A 23,821-nucleotide genomic window follows, 5' to 3' on the forward strand; every position below is an offset into this window, starting at 1 on the left:
AATCAAAAATTTCTCTTCTCATTTTTTAAGCCTATGTTCAATATTTTTTGGCGGGCTTATTTATATACGTAGAAGATTGAAATCTTGCACAAACATTCAGTCCACCGAGTAGTATTTACCAGATTTTTTGTTCCGATGTCACTGCTAAAACAGGGGGGGGAAATAGAGGGGAAAAGGGGTAGAAGTAGGGATTTTTTACCCCCAAAATCCCGTTTCTCGTCATTTTCCCGCCTCACATACACGATAGGACCACGTGAGTCATACCGTCTGAAAGGCCGTTCCATTCTAAAGAGAATGACGGTCGAATTATTATTCTGGGGTAATTAGGGACGTCTCAGGGATTTTTTGAAAAATATACTTCTATATAGGGAAATATGGGGTATTGTCGGTATACATATTTTTTGGCGGGCTTAGTTTTGAACGTAGAAGATTGAAATTTTGCACAAACATTGAGTCCACCGAGTACTATTTACCAGATTTTATGTTCCGATGTCAGTGCTAAAACAGGGGGGGAAACAGAGGGGCAAAATGGTAAAAATAGGGATTTTTTACTCCAAAAATCCCGTATTTCCTAATTTTCCCGCCACAAAAAACATGATAGGACCACGCGAGTCATACCATCTGAAAGGCCGTTCCATTCTGAAAAGAACGACGGTCGAATTATTATTGTAGGGTAATTAGGGCCGTCTCAGTGAATTTTTATCCAAATATACTTCTGTATAGGGTAAAAGTGGGGCATGGTAGGGACATTTTTTTCTGGCGGGCCTATTTTTTCACGTAGAAGATTGAAATTTTGCACAAACATTCAGTCCACCGAATAGTATTTACCAGAAGTTTTCTTCCGATTTCTGCGTAAAAACAGGGGGGTCCAGAGGGGCAAAAGTTGAAAAACGGGAAATTTGGCCCCCAAAAATCCCTTTTTTCAGGAATTTCCCGCCTTTGATACATGATGGAGACATATGAATGGTACCGCCTGAAAGGCAGTTCTATTCTGAAGAGAATGATGGGCGAAACATGACCCTAGGGTAATTAGGGATGTCTCAAGAATTTTTTCCCCTCAGATCATAGTGTTTTATGGTAGTTTGGGGCACTGTGGGAATTTTTGATAAAAATTCTCCCGCCCTTACTATTCAAGATAGAAACTTGAAATCTGGCACACACATTCAGGATACTATTTGCTATTTATCAGATTTTTTTTAGATGGCTACGATCACACAGGGGGGGTCCTGGTGGGGCCAAAGTTCGAGAAAAAAATTTTCCCCTCCGAAATTTTCACTTTGACATTTTTTTCCCGCTTCTGGTATATGGTATGAGCACGCAAGTTGAACCATTTCAAAGCCAGCTCTATTCTGAATAGAATGAGGTATGAACCATGATCCTAGGATAAATAGTGACGATACAGTAGCTGCTTGACTGAAAGCCTAAAAAATGGCCCAAAAAGCCAGGATCCGGAAAGTGTTAATTCGGAAGTCTCTCCAACTCCAGGAGCTAAATGGTCTAAGCATGAACCCGATCGAAAGAGGATATGCGAATTCCAGGACCCACACAGCTACCAACAGCTCCAGCGGGCTAATGTTACTAACCTTTAAATAACAAGTGACTGCAAGATAGGAATGTGAAAGAGCCACATGTTACTATGAAAGAGCAGATATGAAATACTGAAGGTTTTCTACCTTTTGCTAAGTTACTTCATGTACAAATGGCAGCTCGGAAGACAATCTTATATATATGATGACGAACAAAGCTGTTAAAAACCAATATGTCATTCACAATTGCTTAATTGTTGATCCAAACAGTTATGAATATTATTTTGAAATAACGTCCCTGCCCCATACACCTAAGAAAATGGACATGAAGACGATCTTGAAGTAACTTAAAAGAACGTATAAAAACAAGGTATAAATATGAAGGTGTATTATTGTTTAGTTTACATATTTTGGAATTCTTTAACATGAGCGTCTTTAGTACCCGAATAGAAAATAGAACCGTAGATGGACACACTCATGTTAACGAGCTATAACCAATTCATTAGGATATCATATTAGCGTACGTTTATAACAATTGTACAATTCAATTGTACGTTTATAACAATAGTTTATTGTTTGATTCTTTATATGATAAGATGTTCTACAGCAGATGATTGACTGCAAGGATTCTAACATCTGCAAGGATAGTAACAATTGTGTAACTACCGTTTGGTTTTCGAATCTCCTAAAAAGAAGCAAAGTTTAACTCTTTTAAAAAACAACGATGTTTCGATATGCGGTACATGCAAAGACTCCATGTACATTTTTATCCAAGACGGGGCATAAGAGTGAAAGCTGTACTACACGTCGATCCCTGTTGGTTTCAACACTATTTGAGAGTGCTTCCTGCTGAAGAAATTTTCTTAGCACTCATAAAGCTCTCGCCTGGTTCTTGATCGTTAGCCAGATAGAAACTGTTTAATAATCCAAATTATTGTGTTATTACGGATATAATATTTAAAGAAAGTCTCCTGTGTGTTAACGCTCAAGGCTATCAAATTTGCATTTAATTTGCGCCCTTGCTGCTGACTAGGGCTTACATACAGAGTTGTGCAGGATTCAATAGGTTCCGGTCTATCATTAATAATATTTTCCCGATTGTAAGCTGTAAGACTTGTTATGGAACCAATTATATTTAACCTCCAAAGCAGCCTTACTTTGGGTCTGAGACCGATGATTTGATCGATGAGAAATATGAAGAATTGATTTTAGGTTATTTTGAGATCTTCCCTTAGACGGTTATTTGGAAAATATTAACCGTACAGTAAGTCCTGTGTTCGCTACCTACTTAGTAACACTGGTAATCAGAAAGCAACAAAACTTTTGGCTAATCAAATAAGCTCACTGTATGCTTTGATTAGTATCTAAGTGCCACACATTTCATAAAGCAAAAAAAGCCATTAATTTCATAGTCTGTTGGTGAAAATTGTCCATATCCAAGTTCTAGATGATATCACGGTAGCATTGTCTTGATAAGAATTTCGTATCACATTTCGTAATTCTGACATCCTCCTCCCCTCTAATGCTATACACTCATGTTTTTGGTGTGTCAATTCTGTCTTACCTGGAAGATTTGATCAAGTCTTTACCTGCGTCTCGTTTTCCTATTCTCAAACAACCTTTCTATAGCTTTTCATCATGTGAAAGCTTCGCCACAACGATTGTGTAATGGTGAGATACACACCTTTTCTTTTGATATAAGCAGTGTAGTACCTCTGTATTTTTCGATATTTCAACATCAAATACTAATACTATATATACTACACTTTTGCATACAGTAAAAGACTCCAAGAAAAGTAAACAAAGCACATGCGCTATGACATTAGATCAGCCAATATACTGGAAAGGAGTTGAAAACATAACTCAGCTGAAGAAATTTCTGAACGGTCCTAAGTTGTACCCCTTTAGGAGTTGTACCCCTTTAGGAACGAATGGATACATTATGTCAGGAAATGGTATAGAAGATCTTTGGTGTATCATGTACACTATGACAACTTGAGTGCAAATGCTCAATGACCATGCCTACTCAAGATCATTGAGTACTCACTTCTAGACTTTGCTCGGGGACCTCTTCATGTGCTTATGTAGAAATTTACAAATGTCGGAGGAGATGACAAAATTTAGGATCTGCGATGTTATTAACAACGTCTGGATGACGAAATCAATATGCAACATATTAGGAAATCCCAAATTTAAGACGGTTACATTTCCGAACCTTTAACTTCGGCTGCAGTATATAGAGATGGTCATAATCGTATTGAAATTCATTCAAACGGACTAGATTGAACAAGGTCTACAACCTTCATTTGAAGGCAATTAAATTAATTCTTTAGTTTTCTCACGCAGCTGGTCATCTTTTCTATGAAAAATTCGCACATCACTATACTCAACAGATGGAAGGCCTGGAGGCAAATACGATATCAGAGTATACAACAAATTAACAACTCAAAGAACATTCACAATTCGCAGGAAAATAGGCCTTTTTTAGCGAAGCTTCGAGATATGATTATCGAAGAGTGGTTAATTAAGGGCACGAAATTTTCTCGGGGATTAACTCAACGTCAGACACAACATTAGCAGGATTAATCCTTCATTCTCAAATACTGTTATGGTAACAGAAGATCTACAGGACTCTTGTGCTGATGTGTTTATAAGTTTAATAACTTTATAAATTCATCGGCCGGACTTCTATCACAGCCCAAGAGATCTTGTGTTGTGTACCTAGGTCTCAAAAACGAAGCAGTAGTGCTTTTAGAGCTCCTTAACTCACATTATACAATGGCATACCATTGAAAAAAACTTGGATTTACTTCTCCCTTTAATAAGACGAGGGTATCACAGACGTGTATATTTGGGAACGAACAGCGGCTTGTTTTAGGTGGGCCCTTGGATTGAAAAATGTTGTGATATCAAATGTAAAAAAAAAATATATATGTAAATAACTCTCCCTGTAAATAACTGCAAGAAAAATGACAAAGCGCATGCGTCATGAAATTAGATCAGCCATAATACTGCTGATATGTTCAAATTCGAACATAGTAAAGATATTTCTGAACATTCCAAATTTTTACCCTCTTTGGGACGTTTGCAGTTAAGAAATTTTTGGCACGAATGGTATAGAAGAACTTTGGTGCATCCTGTGCACTATGACAAGTATTGTGAAAATGCTGAATGACCATGCCTACTTAAGATCATAGAGAAATCACTTCTAGACTTTGCTCGGGGACCCCTACATGTGGTTTGAAGACATTTACAACCGTCGGAGGAGATGAGAAAATCTAGGATTGGCGATCTTATTCAACAACGTCTGGATGAGGAAATTAGTATGCAACATTTACAAGAAAATAAAACTGCAATTCAAAAACCATATAAGAAAATCTCAAAATTAGGACGGTGACATTTCCCGAACCGTTAACTTTGGCTGCAGTATATAGAGAAGGTCATAATCTTTTGCAATTCATCCAAAGGGACTACATTGAACAGGGGATTAGAAACTTTATTTGAAGGCTATCAAATTAATGCTTACGTTTTCTCACGCAGCTTGTCATCTTTTCTATGAAAAATTTCCACATCAATATTCTCAATAGATGGCAGCCCTGGAGGGAAATACGGTATCAGTGAATTACAAGAAACTAACAAGTCAAGGAACATAGACAATTCGCAGAAAAAGGGGCCTTCTTGAGCGTAGTTCCAAGTGATATGATTATAGAAGAGTGCTTAATGAAGTCCACGAAATATTCTGGGAGACTAACTCAACGTCAGACAACGTTAGCATGATTCTTACCTCATTCCCAAATACTGTTACGATAACAGAAGTTTTACAGGACTTTTGTGGGCATCAGTTTATCATCAGAGCGACACGTTGATATAATGATACTTTCCTTGTGTGATAATAAATCAATGCGCAAGAATATCAATTTGATTACGGTGAATATTGCAGATTTTCTGTTATCTTATGTATTAAAACCCACACGTAAATGGAAGAGCCCTTCTACACGCAATGGTGGGCACTATAAATGGCCAGTCAAATCTGCGTTAAGTACGTATATGAATTATGTTAAGCGCTACTTTCACCTTATATTTTATGAATATAAATCACAATTAGACACGGAATTTGACGAAAGACAAAAAAAAAAAACTTTCGTGAAATATCTTAACGATCGAATTTAATTATGCCATTGAAGTCACCACAATACCATCACGGTTCTCAGAACCTTGGAGATCAATAATAGGCGGCTTCAAACGATGCTAGCAGTTTTCGAAAGAGTAAAGGTAGCTGTATATTGACAAGAATAAAGAAGAAACTACAAACATGAAATCTGTAGCTGTTGGTGAATCTGATTCAGATCTTTTAAGAATCTTGGTAGAATTCTTCATGAGCAGTAGCTGATTCTTTTAAGGCCACATGGAAGCAGAACCGAAAGGAAATGCTATGAAATTATTATATTTAGAAAATATTTAGCTTCATTAAAAGAGCGGTTTCACTTTTTTCATGATGCAACAGGCAGTGACACGACCTCAGCTATACTCAGGAGGGAATAGTTGCCTACCTTCAAGATCCTTCAAAAAAAAAACAGAATTGTGCAAGTTAGTCACAGTCTTCAACGAGCCAAATGTCAATCCTAAAACAATAGTCAAGATTAATTTCTGATCCGACTGTATGGAGAAGGAAACATCTCCTTCTTCGTATAAGATTATCAGGTATAACAAAAAAGTAGTTACAAAGCTTCAGTAAGGCCACTTTTACCCCTACCATCACGGCAGGTGTACAGCATTCAATACAGAAGTACCTCCAAGTCCAGGAGCGAAATGGTCTAAACATGAAACGAATCGATTCAGGTTGGTGTGTGAAAGTGGATATGCCATCAGCTACCATCGGCTCCAGCCGGATAAGCTTACTTATCTCTAGATAAATTGTGATTGCTAGGTAGGATATTGAACGAGCCACATGTAAGTGTAAAAGAGCCAATATTATGTATTCAGGTTTTCTGCATTCTGTCAAGGGCTCATTTACAAATGGAAGATCGGAAGACAATCTGATTTAGATGATGATGAACAACAGCTGTAGAAAACCAATATGTCATTGACAACGCCTTAATTGTTGATCCAATCAGTTATGATTATTATTTTCTAATAACGTCCCCTAACAAAATGGACATGAAGATCTTGATGAAACTTCAAATGAAGGTGTGAGGACAAGGTATAAAACATGAAGGTGGTTTATTGTTCTGTTTACTTATTTTGGAATCTTTTAACACGAGCTGCTTTGGTACCCGAAGAGAAAACGAAACCGTAGCAGGACACATTTAAGGTAACGACCAAAAACCAATTCATTTACATATCACATTCGCGTACTACAGTATAATTCACTTGTACGTTTATAACAATTGTATATTGTTTGTTTGTTTATATGTTAAAATGTTCAACAGCAGATGATTGACTCCAAGGATTATGTCATCTGCCAGGACGCTTAAGATTATGTAACTGCCGTTTAGTTTTCGACTCAACCTAAAGGGAAGTAAAGTTTAAAACTCTTAATAAAAAACGAAGTTTGGATATTCCGTACACGCAAAGACACCATGTACATTTTTATCTAATATAATGTTCTAAGAATGAAAGCTCTACTACACGACGATCACAGTTGGTTTCAACTTATTGGCCTAGGTTTTATACGACATAAGTATAATCAATGCTTACTGCTCACCACCTTGTTTTTTTGCGACTGTACCGACCTACTTTTCAGACAGAAGCCCGCGAAGTTTAACAATTTTCTGTAACAGTTATAGTAGACTTATGGTCGTAAGCCTGAAAATCTAGTAGGAGATCCTTAGGTAAATAAGTGCGTGATTAGCGTGTAGAATCAGGCTCTCTTCTCTTAGCCTGTGAGACAATTCCGGCCAATGAATTCCTAAAGCTAGCGGTGTAAAGCACTGATTCGTGATATAAAGAAGTTATACAGGCTTGGAAGAACAGGTGTAGAACAGAAACATCAACAAAATTATCAGGTGACAGATTTTTTTTCTTTGTACTTAGGTTACATTGGGATATTTTCAGTCATGTACACCTGAACGATATAAAACTTGCTATGCTTGCTCTTCACATCTTGGAGCAGTCCTTAATTTTCACCCTTGGGAACAGTGTTCGAGTACTTGCTCGACTCTGTGCCCGAAGTAAGTAATAGAGACTGCGAAAAACTTTCGATAAGCTTGAAAGATAAACTTGCGTCTATAAAAAATTTCGAGGCGTCTTTGGAACTTTGACTCTATTCATTGATAACGCTACGTAATTATTACACTAATCTTTAGGCTATAGAACATTAAAGTCTTTCTGGCACGCTCGGTTTATCTTGCACTACAGACTCCCATATCGCACACTTTTAATAAACTTATTGGAGGATTTAAAATTCTTAATCTTCTCAACATTTTCTTACCGGTAAGTAAATTCTGGTAAGCTTCCGCTCTGTTGCAGACTAGTAGACCAACCGTATTAGCTTTTAGACAAATTTCATATTAGATACGGAATGATCAATAAGAAGAATTTCTGTAATCTTATTTATAAAATTCACCACTACCTCATCTCGCTGACGTGAATAGAGCTTGCGTGTCCTCCCACAGACGGAAAGTTGTCTTCTCAAGAGCAGAAAGTTATTCCACAAAATGTACATAATTAATCGCCAGCATTTGAGGCTTGCGAAGTGTACCCATCTCTAACACTGAACCACACTGTCATTTGGCCTGGTATGTCTGGGAGCATATTCATGGCCGTTGACCAGAGCCATCCTAGGTCACCAAAAAATTTCCTTTACAAAAACAGAAGCACCATATGGTCTGTAGATTTCTGCTTAGGTATTCGCTGCATATAGCGGAATACCTTGGGAACCTGCCTAGAGTACATTCCTTAGTAGAGCCTTTAACATTGACAAGAAGAAAATCGAAATACACAGATATATGCTTAGATCTATACTTCAGACTGTTTAGAGAAAAAAAATTAATTCTAAGATACCGAAACGTTCAGATAACATTTTATTAACAGGAGATGTCGAGATAGGTGTTGTTGTCTTACCAAAACGAATGCAAGCAGTTAGCATGCACTACAACCAACCAGACATGATAATATTTGATCAGAAGCGTAATGACATTATATTCTTTCAATTGCAACTCACACGCTGTAATAGACTAATCTGTTGAATTATAATCTGTTGAATTATAATCTGTTGAATTATAACATTCATACGGCAGAAAAAATAAGATTTATCCAAAGACTGCCGAATTTGGCGTTCTGCAGAAATAATGGTAATACTAATTGTAGATATAGGAATGAATTTAGATAAAAAGATAATTTCAGTAGATGTCGAGATCCGGCATGATACTTTCATTAGAACGAGTGGAATCAGTTTGCATGCAGTACACCCGACGGGAGAGGTTGGGATAAAATAAAAAAAAGTGCTTCAGCTCATATTGTCCTTAGGACTTGCAAATTCGAAATATTGGAGTTTAGAACCAGTGATGTGGAGAACAATATATCTTTAGCTGAGAAAGACTGAATATCACGGTGACCTCATAAGGTATAGCAGAGAGAAAGCGCGTTATAATGATGGACAAGTTGATGGGTCACTTGCGGTACGGCAGGCATCGCCGAGCATGTGAAGCTTTTTGTAATATGCATCAGCACCACCAGGAATCACTTTGAAATGAGAACGTTACCAGAGATATCAGTGACTTCATTGTATTGGTATTCTACAATGTATGAAAAAAGATGATAGTAAAAGATTAAATCGATTTCTAACTGATGCGGTGATTAAAGAAATAATTTTGAAGATGGACGTGGATTCTCGATTTTTAATTAGTGGTTTAGGGTGCAAAAGAATTCCAGGGTTCTATTTCAAAATATTCGGTAAAGCTAAATGGCTTATGGCGGCTTATGTCTATCTATATGAATTTAGAAATCAGCAGTGGACGTCGCCATGTATTCTTTAATTTGTAATGCGTTAGAGCTAGTAAAGAAATTCAACAATGAATCGGTGGCCGCAGTATCTTGTGTTGTGTACCTACGTCTTTAAAACGAATCAGTAGTGCTTTTATAGCTACTTAACTCTCATTATACATGGCCTACCTTTTAAAAAACGGTGGATTTACTTCTCCCTTTAATAAGACGAAGGTATCACAGTCACATAACTTTGGGAACGTACAGCGGTTTGTTTTACGTGGGCCCTAGGGATTGAAAATTATTTTGATACCAAATTTAAATAACATAAGTATTAATTTATCAATGATAATCATGCAATTACTATACTTCCCTTTTATATGTAACTACATTAGTTTTTAAGATTGCTTAATGCTGAAGAAATCTACTTAGGACCTATAACGCTCTCACCTTTTTTTTTTTTTTTAGTTCTAAGCCTGATAGAAATAGTTTAAACCAAACAGTTCTGGTCTTGCGAATTTATTAGTCTCCTGTGTGTTAACACTCGAGGCTATCAAATATGCGTTTAATTAGCGTCCCTGCTGCTTACTAGAACTTACATTAACAGTTCGGTAGGATTCAATATGTCGTGGTCATTCATTAGAAATATTTTCCCGATTGTATCCTGCAAAATTTCCTTTGGAACCCATTACATTTCAAAGCAGCCTTGCTTAGGTCCTGAGACAGGTTATCTGATCGATGAGACAAACAAAGAGTCGATTTTAAGATCTTCTCTTACACGGTTAGGTGGAAAATATAGTATGTCCTGTGTTCGCTACCAACGTAGTAACACTGGTCATCATCAGAAAGCAAACAAACTGTGGGCTAATCAAATAAGCTTTTCATATAAGCTCACTGTATGCTTTGATTATGAAATCGTGCCACACATTTCATAGAGCAGAAAACGTAATTTATTTCAGAAGTCTCTTGATGCAAATTGTCCATATCCAAGTTCTTGAATGAAAAAGTAATCTGATAATACGTTAGCATTGTCTTAATAAGATAATCGTATCACATTTCGTCATTCTTCCATTTTCTTTCCCTCTAATGTTATACGCTCATATTCTTGGTGTGTCAATGCTGTCTTACTCGCAACATTTAATCAAATCTTCTCTCCCGTCTCGCGTATCGATTTATTTTTCACAAACAACCTTTGGTTAGCTATTCATCTTCTGGAAGCTTCGCCACAACGATTTTGTAATGGTGAGATACACACCTCTCCTTTTGATATAAGCAGTGTAGTCCCTCTGTATTTTTCAGTATTACAATATCAACTACCAATACTAAATATTCTAGTGTTCTGCATACAGTAAATAATTGCAGGAAAAGTGAACAAAGCGCGTGTGTTATGACATTAGATCAGCCTTTATAATGGCAGGGTGTTCAAATCGTACCCCAGCTGAAGAAATTTATGAACGGTCCAAAGTTGTACCGCATTTAGATTTCCACTTGAGTAATTTCTAGGCACGATTGGATATATTATGTCAGGAAATGGTATAGAAGAACAATTGTGTATCCTGTACACTAAGAGAACATTAGTGATAATGCTAAATGGCCATGCCTACTCAAGATCATTAAGAACACACTTCTAGACTTTGTTCCTGGCCCTCAACAAGTGGTTGTGAAAACATTTAAAACTCTCGGAGGAAATCACAAAATATAAGATCTGCGATCTTATTGAACAATGTCTGGATGACGAAATAAATATACAACATTTACAAGAAAATGAAACTGCATGTCATAAACCATAATAGGAATTCTCAAAATTAAGACGGTGACATTTCCCGAACAACACATTTTGGCTGCAGTATATAGAGGTCTTAATCGTATTGCACTTTATCCAAAGGGAATACATTGAACAGGGGACCAGAAACATTATTTGTGGGCAATTAAATGAATGCATACGTTTTCTCATGCAGGTGGTCATGTTTTCTATCAAAAATTTTCACATTACTATACTCAACATTTCGAAGCCCTGGAGGCAACTACGGTATCAGAGGATTACAAGAAATTAAGAATTGAAGGAACATTCTCAATTCGCAGATTAAGAGGCTTTCTTGAGCGAAGCTCCAAGTGATATGATTATCGAACAGTGCTCAAAGAAGGGCACGAAATTTTCTGGGGATTAACTCAACGTGACAAACAACGTTAGCAAGATAAATCCTTCATTCCCAAATACTGTTACGATAAAAGAAATTCTACAGTACTTTTGAAGGAAACAGTTTATCATCTGAGTGGCACGTTGAGCTAATGCCACCTTCCTTGTGTGAAAATATATCAATGCGCAGACTCATTTGTACTGAGTTTTAAAACCCACACGTAGAAGGAAGAGATCTACACGCAATGGTGTGGACTAAAAATGGCAAATCAAATCTCACTTAAGTACGTGTATATAAATTATGTTAAGCGCAATTTTAACCTTATTTTTTATGGATTTAAATTACAATTAGACACGGAAATTGCCGAAAGAGAAAAAAGAGCTGTCCCGAAATATCGGCAACGATCCAATTTAAATCTGCCATTGAAGCCACGACAATTCAATCAAAGTTCTTGAGAAACTTGGAGATTAAAACTAGACGGCTTCAAATAATTCAAACAGTAATCCCCGAGAAAATTTCGTGCCCTTAATTATGCACTCTTCGATAATCATATCTCATGTAACTTCGTTCAAGAAGGCCCCTTTTCCTGCGAATTGTGAATGTTCCTTGAGTTGTTAATTTCTGGTATACTGTGATACCGTATTTGCCTCCAGTGCATCCATCTGTTGAGTATAGTGATGTGCAAATTTTTCATGGAAAAGATGACCAGCTGCGTGAGAAAACGGAAGCATTAATTTAATAGCCTTCAAATGAAGGTAACCTGTTCAATCTAGTCTCTATGGATGAATTGCAATAGGATTATGACCTTCTATATATACTGCAGCGAAGTTATAAGTTCGGAAAATGTAACCGTCTTAATTTTGAGATTTCCTTTTATGGTTTTTGTCATCCAGTTTCATTTTCTTGTTAATGTTGCATATTCATTTCGTCATCCAGACGTTGTTAATAACATCGGAGATCCTATATTTTGTCACCTTTTCCGACAGTTGTAAATGTCCACATGTAGAGGTCCCAGAGAAAAGTCTAGATGTGAGTTCTGAATGATCTTGAGTAGGCATGGTCATTCAGTATTTTCACTAAAGTTGTCATAGTGTACACGATACACCAAAGAGCTTCTATGCTATTTCCTGACATATTATATCCAGTCGTGTCTAAAAACAACTTAACTGCAAACCGTCTAAAAGGGTACAACTTTGGAGCGTTCAGAACTTTCTTCAACTGAGTTCATTTCAACACCTCTCTACAATCGGGAAAATATTTCTAATGAATGACCACAACATAATGAATCCTACCGAACTGTGAATGTAAGTCCTAGTAAGCAGCAAGGACGCTAATTAAACGCATATTCGATAGCCTCGAGTGTTAACACACAGGAGACTAATAAATTCGCAAGACCACGACTGTTTGGATTAAACCATTTCTATCAGGCTTAAAATTAAAAAAAAAAAGTGAGAGCGTTATAGGTCCTAAGTAGATTTCTTCAGCAGGAAGCAATCTTAAAAACTAATGTAGTTACATATAAACGGGAAGTATAGCAATTGCAGGATTATCATTGATAAATTAATGTTTATTTTTTTTAAATTTGGTATCACAATAACTTTCAATCCCTAGGGCCCACGTAAAACAAACCGCTGTACGTTCCCAAAGTTATGTGACTGTGATACCTTCGTCTTATTAAAGGGAGAAGTAAATCCACCGTTTTTTAAAAGGTAGGCCATGTATAATGAGAGTTAAATGGCTATAAAAGCACTACTGCTTCGTTTTAAAGACGTAGGTACACAACACAAAATACTGCGGCCACCGATTCATTGTTGAATTTCTTTACTAGCTCTAACGCATTAGAAACTAAAGAATACTTGGCGACGTCCACTGCTGATTTCTAAATTCACATAGATAGACATAAGCCGTCGTAAGCCCTTTAGCCTTACCGAATATTTTGAAATAGAACCCTGGAATTATTGGCACGCCTTTTGCACCCTAAACCACTAATTAAAAATCGAAAATCCACGTCCACCTTCAAAATTATTTCTTTAATCACCGCATCAGTTAGAGATCGATTTAATCTTTTACTATCATCTTTTTTCATACATTGTAGAATACTAATACAGTGAAGTCACTTGACATTTCTGCTAACGTTATCATTTCAAGATGATTTCTGATGGTGCTGATGTATATTACAAAAAGCTTCACAAGCTCGGGGATGCCTGCCCTACCGCAAGTGACCCATCAACTTGTCCATCATTATAACGCGCTTTCTCTCTACTATACCTTATGAGGTCACCGTGATATTCAGTCTTTCACAGCTAAAGACATATTGTTCTAAACATCACTGGTTCTAATCCTCAATATTTCGAATTTGTAAGTCCTAAGGACAATATGAGCTGAAGTACTTTTCCCATTTGATCCCAGCCTCTCTCGTCGGGTGTACTGTATGCAAACTGATTCCACTCGTTCTAATGCAAGTATCATGCCGGATCTCGACATCTACAGATAATATCTTTTTATCTAAATGCAGTCTTATATCTACAATTAGTATTATCATTATTTCAGCAGAAAGCCACATTCGGCAGCCTTGTAGATAAATCTAATTTTTTCTGGCATATGGATGTTATAATTCAACAGATATTAGTCTATTACAGCATGTGAGTTGCAATTGAAAGAATATAATGTCACTACGCTTCTTATAAAATATTACTATGTCTGGTTGGTTGTAGTGGATGCTAACTGCTTGCATTCGTTTTGATAAGACAACAACACCTATCTCGACATCTCCTGTTAGTAAAATCTTATCTGAACGTTTCGGTATCTTAGAAATACTATTTTTTTCTCTAAACAGTCTGAAGTATAGATCTAAGCACATATCTGTGTATTTCGACTTTCTTCTTGTCAATGTTAAAGGCTCTACTAAGGAATGAACTTTAGGTAGCTTCCCAAGGTAAACCGCTATATGCAGCGTACACCTAAGCAGAAATCTATAGACGATATGGTGCTTCTATTTTTCTAAAGGAATTTTTTTGGTGACCTAGGATGGCTCTGGTCAACGGCCGTCAATATGCTCGCATACATACTAGGCCAAATGACAGTGTGGTTCAGTGTTAGAGATGGGTACACTTCGTAAGCCTCAAATGCTGACGATTAATCACGTACATTTTGTGGAATAATTTTCTGCTCTTGAGAATACAACTTTCCGTCTGTGGGAGGACACGCAAGCTCTATTCACGTCAGCGAGATGAGGTAGTGGTGAATTTTATAAATAAGATTACAGAAATTCTTATTATTAGTCATTCCGTATCAGATATGTAAGGTGTCTAAAAGCTAATACGGTTGGTCTACTAGTCTGCTACAGAGCGGAAGCTTACCAGAATTTACTTACCGGTAAGAAAATGTTGAGAAGATTAAGAATTTTAAATCCTCCAATAAGTTTATTAAAAGTGTGCGATATGGCAGTCTGTAGTGCAAGATAAACCGAGCGTGACAGAAAGACTTCAATGTTCTATAGCCTAAAGATTGGTGTGATAATTACGTAGCGTTATCAATGAAGAGACTCAAAGTTGCAAAAGACGGCTCGAAATTTTTTATAGACGCAAGTTTAACTTTCAAGCTTATCGAAAGTTTTTCGCAGTCTCTATTACTTACTTTGGGCACAGAGTCCAGCAAGTACTCGAACACTGGTCCCAAGGGAGAAAATGTAGGACTTCTGCTCCAAGATGCGGAAAGCGAGCATAGCAAGTTTTATATCTTTCAGGTGTACATGATTGAAAATATCGCAATGTATCCTAAGTACAAAGAAAAAAAATCTGTCACCTGATAATTTTGTTGACATTTCTGTTCTACACCTGTTCTACCAAGCCTGTATAATTTCTTTATATCGCGAACCAGTGCTTTACACCGCTAGCTTTAGGAATTCATTGGCCGGCTTGTCTTACAGGCTAAGAGAAGCGGGCCTGATTCTACACGGTAATTACGCACCTATTTACCTAAGGATCTCCTACTAGATTTTCAGGATTACGACCATAACTCTAGTACAACTGTTAACGAAAATTGTTAAACTTCAAGGTCTTCTGGCTGAAAAGTAGGTTGGTACAGTCGCAAAGGAAAGAGGTGGTGAGCAGTAAGCATTGATTATACTTATGTCGTATTAAACCTAAGCCAATAAGCTGAAACCAACTGTGATCGTCGTGTAGTAGAGCTTTCATTCTTAGAACATTATATTAGATAAAAATGTACATGGAGTCTTTGCATGTACGGAATATCCAAACTTCGTTTTTTATTAAGAGTTTTAAACTTTACTTCCCTTTAGGTTGAGTCGAAAACTAAACGGCAGTTTCATAATCTTAAGCGTCCTGGCAGATGACAGAATCCTTGGAGTCAATCATCTGCTGTTGAACATCTTAACATATAAACAATCAAACAATATACAATTGTTATAAACGTACAAGTGAATGATACTGTAGTACGCTAATGTGATATCTAAATTAATTGGTTTTTGGTCGTTACCTTAAATGAGTCCTGCTACGGTTTCGTTTTCTCTTCGGGTACCAAAGCAGCTCGTGTTAAAAAATTCCAAAATATGTAAACAGAACAATAAACCACCTTCATGTTTTATACCTTGTCCTCACACCTTCATTTAAAGTTTCATGAAGATCTTTATGTCCATTTTGTCAGGTCTATAAGGCGGGGATGTTATTACAAAATAATAATCATAACTGATTGGATCAACAATTAAGGCGTTGTCATTGACATATTGGTTTCCTACAGCTGTTGTTCGTCATCATCTAAATCAGATTGTCTTCCGATCTTCCATTTGTAAATGAAACCTTGACAGAATGCAGAAAACTTTGAATACATCATATTGGCTCTTTTACACTTACATGTGGCTCGTTCAATATCCTATCTAGCAATCACTTTTTCTCTACAGATAAGTAAGCTTATCCGGCTGGAGAAGATGGTAGCTGATGGCATATCCTTTTTCACACACCAACCTGAATCGATTCGTTTCATGTTTAGACCATTTCGCACCAGGACTTGGAGGTACTTCCGTATTGAATGCTGTACACCTGCCGTAATGGTAGGGGTAAAAGTGGCCATATTGAAGCTTGTAACTACTTTTTTTTATACCTGATAATCTTTTACCAAGAAGGACATGTTTCCTTCTCCATACAGTCGGATAAGAAATTAATCTTGACTATTGTTTTAGGATTGACATTTGGCTCGTTGAAGACTGTGACTAACTTGCATAATTCTGTTTCTTTTTGAAAGATCTTGAAGGTAGGCAACTATTCTCTCCTGAGTATAGCTGAGGTCGTGTCACTACCTGTTGCATCATGAAAAAAGTGAAACCGCTCTTTTAATGAAGCTGAATATCTTTTAAATATAACAATTTCATAGCATTTCCTTCTGGTTCTGCTTCAATGTGGCCTGAAAAGAATCAGCTACTGCTCATGAAGAATTCTACCAAGAATCTTAAAAGATCTGAATCAGAGTCACCAACAGCTACTGATTTCCCGTTTGTAGTTTCTTCCTTTATTCTTGTCAATATACAGCTATCTTTACTGTTTCGAAAACTGCTAGCATCGTTTGAAGCCCTCTAGTATTGATCTCCAAGTTTCTGAAGAACCGTGATGGAATTGTGGTGACTTCAATGGCATAATTAAATTCGATCGTTAAGGTATTTCACGAAAGTTTTTTTTGTCTTTCGTCAAATTCCGTGTCTAATTGTGATTTATATCCATAAAATATAAGGGGAAAGTAGCGCTTAAAATAATTCATATACGTACTTAACGCAGATTTGACTGGCCATTTATAGCGCACACCATTGCGTGTAGAAGGGCTCTTCCATTTACGTGTGGGTTTTAATACACAAGATGACAGAGAATCTGCAATATTCACCGTAATCAAATTGATATTCTTGCGCATTGATTTATTATCACACAAGGAAAGTATCATTATAACAACGTGTCGCTCTGATGATAAACTGATGCCCACAAAAGTCCTGTAAAACTTCTGTTATCGTAACAGTATTTGGGAATGAGGGAATAATCTTGCTAACGTTGTGTCTGACGTTGAGTTAATCTCCCAGAATATTTCGCGGCCTTCATTAAGCACTCTTTGATAATATATCACTTGGAACTACGCTCAAGAAGGCCCCTTTTTCAGCGAATTGTCAATGTTCCTTGAGTTGTTAATTTCTTGTAATTCACTGATACCGTATATCCCTCTAGGGCTGCCATCTATTGAGAATATTGATGTGGAAATTTTTCATAGAAAAGATGACAAGCTGCGTGAGAAAACGTAAGCATTAATTTCATAGCCTTCAAATAAAGTTTCTAATCCCATGTTCAATGTAGTCCCTTTGGATGAATTGCAATATGATTATGACCTTCTCTATATACTGCAGCCAAAGTTAACGGTTCGGGAAATGTCACTGTCCTAATTTTGAGATTTCCTTATATGGTTCCTGTCATGCAGTTTCATTTTCTTGTAAATGTTGCATACTAATTTCCTCATCCAGACGTTGCTGAATAAGATCGCAAATCCTAGATTTTCTCATTACCTCCGACGGTTGTAAATGTCTTCAAACCACATGTAGGGGTCCCCGAGCAAAGTCTAGAAGTGATTTCTCAATGATCTTGAATAGGCATGGTCATTCAGCATTTTCACTAAAGTTGTCATAGTGCACAGGAAGCAACAAAGTTCTTGTATACCATTAGTTCCTAGAAATTACTTAACTGCAAACGTCCCAAAGGGGGTAAAACTTTGGACTGTTCAGAAATTTCTTCAGCTGAGTTAGAATTTCAACATATATCCAGTATTATGGCTGATCTAACTTCATAACGCATGCGCTTTATCACTTTCCTTGCAGTTATTTACAGAGAGAGTTATTTACACATAATATTTTTTTTACATTTGATATTACACCATTTGTTAGGAACAGAATTAAACTACCCGTTTAATCTTCCTCTAAAAACCTGTTGCATTTTTGCCTCCTTTATTCTCTAGTAAAACCACAGACTACTACACAGACAAGTTTTTCACCTCTTGCTACAACAGTTTCTCACCTCTTGCTACAAACTTAACATCCTCCCACCTTTGATTAATACATTAATCAAACAAATATATATATTACATAAGGTACTGTCTCAATCTAAAAATTTCTTAGAGAATTTCACTTGCCTACCACTCCTTGTGGTTACAGTCTTTTCAACTTTAGGTACACTTGAAATCCCCTTTTTCTTTCAGCACTTACTTCTTCTTTATTTGTCAAGACAATAGATCGAGGCCAATCTGTTTCTTCTTGCTTGAGCCACTGGGGACCCTCCCACCATTGCGATTCTAAAAGTTTGCTAACTGAACTTCCTCGTGAAGTCAGGTCAGCCGGGTTATGCTGCCCTGAAATATGACGCCAATCTTCTACATTTGTTAAATTGCGTATTTCCTTCACTCTATTATTAAAAAATGTTGCCCATGGTCCTTCACTCTGTATCCAACACAAAGCTGTAGATGAATCCGTCCAAAAATATTCTTTGATCTTTTCGAAACCCATTGCTGTTTTCACAAAATTCGCTAAACGAGCTCCTATGAAACATGCCAGTAATTCTAATCTAGGTATAGTGATACCCTTCAGTGGCGCGATTCTCGATTTAGCTTGCAATAATTGTACTGAAACAGTGCCATTAACCTCAGTTCTCAAAAACACTACTGCAGCATAGGACATTTTAGATGAATCACAGAATATGTGTAAACTAGAAGATTCTATGTCTACAACCGAAACACACCTGGGTATTTTTACAGTCCTTAACAAAGTAAGTTCTTCTAACCATTTAAGAAACTGTTTGCTGGTTTTTTCCGGTAATTCAGTATCCCAACTCAACTTTTCTTTCCACGTTTCCTGTAACCAGAGTTTTGGAAAAAGAGTAACAGGACAACTGAAACCAATTGGATCAAACACTCGTTGCGCAAAGGACAAAACAACTCTTCTCGTTACTTGTTCAGGAGGTTTCTCACTTAATTTTAGATCACAAAATAAAACATCATCTTGCTTGTCCCACAATAAACCTAGAACAGATATTGGTACACATTTCTGTTCTTCTTTGCACAACGTAGTATGCTCCCACCCTCTTAACTCAAATTTTTCTTCAGCCATAATGTTCGTTGCTTGTTCAATAAACTCTTTCAATTCATTTTCAGAATCAACGGATGTTACACAATTATCAACATACATGGAAGTTTTAAGCTTTTCAGTTACACTACTATAAGGATAATTGTATTGTTTCAAGTGGTGGTCTATTACAGCATGCAAAAGAAAGGGACTACAGTTAACTCCAAAAACCAACCTGCGGTGTCGAAACACTTTAATCACCTGTTCATTATAATCTTGCCACCACAAAAAACGTAAGTAGTCGCGATCTGCTGGATTAATAGAGATTTGTAAAAAAGCTCTTCTTATGTCCGAAACAACACCTATTCCTTTCTTTCTGAAATTCATGAGAATGGCAGGAATAAGTTCTAACATATTAGGTCCCTTTGCTAGACAATCATTTAAGGAACGAGATCCCTTTTCTTTACACGAAGCGTCAAAAACAGGTCTAACATTTGTCGTGGAATTTACTTTAAAGACTCCCCGATGAGGTAAATAATGCCCTCGATTACCTAACTCTTCTTCTGGAACTTCTTCTATAATTCCTTCATTTTTCCAGTCTTCAAAAATTACGCTATACTCATCAAACTTTCCATCCGCTATTAATTTCTCACTTGCTTTTCTCAGTCGCTTCTCCGATAGATCTCGGTTATCGGGAATATCACTGTTGCCATCTAGCCAAGGTAAACAAGTCTCATATCTTCCCTCTTCGTTAACAGTTACAGTTTTCTCAAAATGATCTAAAACCGCTGCGTCTATTTCACTTTTTCTCAAGGTTTCACAGGGGTCAGAAATTCCTATGGCTTCTAAATTCCACAAATCTGCTAAACGTGTATTTGGATTCAAAAGAGTAAGAGTCACCATAGAATGAACACTTTCACTCATATGCTCGACCAATTTTCCGACTACTACCCAACCTAGCACAGTTTGAATAGCAGTTAGACCACAATCTAAGTGATGCAAAGTTCCGGTATAAAGTTTACCCATAACATCAGCACCTAGCAATATTTCGATTTTTGGAGAACCGACACCAATATCTGAGACAATTATATTATTTGCCTTCAACTCTTCAAGCCAAGGACCTGGTTTTAGTTTTGGTATGGGATTACAAATAACACTTTGATCCAAAACCTGTATTTCAACTGCATCATTACCTACCTTACTTTTCAACATTATATTGTAACGTTTATGTTCTGTTTTCTTCGAAGAACCACCTCCGAATAACGCATGTATTACTTGTTCAGTTTTCACTGGTGTGTAACACATCTCTTTAGCAGTACTAGACAAAATGTAGGATCGCTGAGAACCTGAATCAATAAGCGCCCTTACAATGCGCCTTTTACCGTTAGCTTCCAACACTACAGGTAAAGTTTGTAACACAACATCTTGTGTGCAACACTGATTAGACAGGGTAGCTTTAGGTCTCTCTTCCTCCTTTTCCGATTCGCTAGTATCCTTACGTTCGGACGGTAACTCCGCGCACATAATCACCCAATGTTTTTGTTTACAAATAACACACTGCACTTTTGCTTTGCACGCCTTTGAAAAATGCCCAACTTTTAAGCAAACAAAACACGCTTTTTTCTTCTTTACGAGTTCTTGCTTCTTGTTCAAAGAAAGCTTTGAAGCATGAAAACATTCCTTACTTTCGTGATGCTTATCACAAAAAATACAACTAACAGAATTTTTATTTCGTTCACCCACAAACAATTCACTCGCGGTCATAACGTGCTCCTCTTCTCTCTTCTTTTTCTCCCTCTTATTGGAAGCTTCCATTAACTTGAAACCCGTTTTTGCAAGTGATATTCTTTCCTCACCTTCAACTTCCGCTCTCAAGAACGCCAACAACTGGTTTAACTTGTCACCATATGTTCTTTCTTGCCCATCCTCGCTACTTATTGTGACACTAGCATTTCTCAACCACACTCTTAAAATGTCCTCTGGTATGCACGATTCAACCAATGGAAATAACATCGCAGCATACTTATCAGTAGTCATTCCTATGGATTCTAGTGCTCTCAAGTACGATTCAAGTTTCTCATACAACTGTGACGTATCAACCTTGCACTTTGTACTTGTAGCGTTTTTAATGACTAATCCAAGCAGTTCCCTCACATAAAATTCTATTAATAACTCTTCCCTACCAAACCTGTTTTTCAAACATTCAATAACCTTCGAATAATTCTCTGCTGTAGGCGGGAAACTATCCACTATTTCACGAGCTCTGGATCCTTGTACCGTGGCTTGGATCAAGTACTGGAACTTGTCTTCTTCTTCCATCAATCTATCCTCATGAATTCTTTTAAACTGGCTCCAGAAACTCAACCAGTTTTTAACTTCACCTCCGTATTTTATTAGTTCAATTTTTGGCAGCTTCAACTTCCTCCTTGAAGTAGGCGAAGACACCACTGACACTTCACTACCTTTGTTTGACACTGCACGTGCACTAAAAAACATTTCAACCTCGATACGAGCGGCATCCATCTTTTCTCTATACTCTTCTGCCTTACCGAATTCCTGTTCAAAGTCCTCCTCTGTTTTCGTAGAATCTTGCAAAATCAATTCAGTCACTTTCCCGGTTAACTCTTCTAGTTCACCAGATAATCTTTCTAACGTAGCGAACTTTGTCCTTACAGATTTTTCTGAAACAGGTTCTTCTTTGAGCACTACTAACAAGGCATTGTGTGCACGGGTGAAAGATGCCCGTACTACTTTTCGTTTTTGTACCAAGGATTCCATATTTTCTTTCTTTGTATTCACACAAAATTACTGAGACAATAATTTGTACTTTCTTGCAAGTTTCTATCACGTCTCGAGGTCACCAAAATGTTAGGAACAGAATTAAACTACCCGTTTAATCTTCCTCTAAAAACCTGTTGCATTTTTGCCTCCTTTATTCTCTAGTAAAACCACAGACTACTACACAGACAAGTTTTTCACCTCTTGCTACAACAGTTTCTCACCTCTTGCTACAAACTTAACAACATTTTTCAATCCCAAAGGCCCACCTAAAACAAGCCGCTGTTCGTTCCAAAAGCTATATGTCTGTGATACCCTCGACTGATTAAAGGGAGAAGTAAATCCTAGGTTTTTTCAATGGTACACCATTGTATAATGTGAGTTAAGGAGCTCTAAAAACACTACTGCTTCGTTTTTGAGACCTAGATACACAACACAAGATCTCTTGGCCTGTGAGAGAAGTCCGGCCGATGAATTTATAACTTTGATAAACTGATAAACAGATGAGCACAAAAGTCCTGTAGATCTTCTGTTACCATAACAGTATTTGAGAATGAAGGATTAATCCTGCTAACGTTGTGTCTGACGTTGAGTTAATCCCCGAGAAAATTTCGTGCCCTTAATTAAGCACTCTTCAATAATCATATCTCGGAACTTTGTTAAAAAAAAACCTCTTTTCCTCTGAATTGTGAATGTTCTTTGAGTTGTTTATTTCTGGTATACTGTGATACTGTATTTGTCTCCAGGCCTTCAATCTGTTGAGTATAGTGATGTGCAAATTTTTCACAGAAAAGATAACCAGCTGCGTGAGAAAAAGAAAGAATCAATTTAATTGCTTTCAAATTAAGGTGGTAGTCAACTTTTCAATCTAGTCCGTTTGAATGAATTGCAATACGATTATGACCATCTCTTTATACTGCAGCCAAAGTTAAAGGTTTGGAAAATGTCACCGTCTTAAATTTGAGATTTCCTAATATGTTTTTTCTTTTCATGCAGTTTCATTTTCTAGTTAATGTTGCATATTGATTTCGTCATCCAGACGTTGTTAATAACATCGCAGATCCTATATTTTGTCATCTCCTCCGACATTTGTATATTTCTACATAACCACATGAAGAGGTCCCCGAGAAAAGTCTAGAAGAGAGTTCTGAATGGTCATTCAGCATTTTCACTAAAGTTGTCATAGTGTACACGATACACCAAAGAGATTCTATTCCATTTCCTGACTTAATATATCCAGTCGTGTCTAGAAACTACTTAACTGCAAACCTCCTAAAAACGTACAACCTTGGAGCGTTCAGAAATTTCTTCAACTGAGTTACGATTTGAACACCTTTCCAGTATATTGGCTGATCTAA

At 37.0% G+C, this 23,821-nt stretch overlaps 1 protein-coding gene across 1 annotated transcript; it reads right to left on the minus strand.

Annotated features, from left to right (window-relative positions):
* Positions 1-18,776: 18,776 nt before the first annotated feature.
* LOC145679729 (uncharacterized) lies at positions 18,777-22,463 on the minus strand. Its single transcript, XM_081750295.1, has one exon. It carries the CDS (start codon positions 22,461-22,463, stop codon positions 18,777-18,779), a length of 3,687 nt encoding a protein of 1,228 aa, XP_081606421.1.
* Positions 22,464-23,821: the final 1,358 nt, after the last annotated feature.

Source organism: Thermobia domestica, chromosome 1 (assembly GCF_964235325.1).
Source record: "Thermobia domestica chromosome 1, izTheDome1.hap1.1, whole genome shotgun sequence".
Classification (NCBI taxonomy): Eukaryota; Metazoa; Arthropoda; class Insecta; order Zygentoma; family Lepismatidae; genus Thermobia; species Thermobia domestica.

What these genes read in the sequence shown, in the direction of transcription:
- LOC145679729 (XM_081750295.1), bottom strand. Translation starts at nt 22,463, where the DNA reads ATGGAATCCTTGGTACAAAAACGAAAAGTAGTACGGGCATCTTTCACC.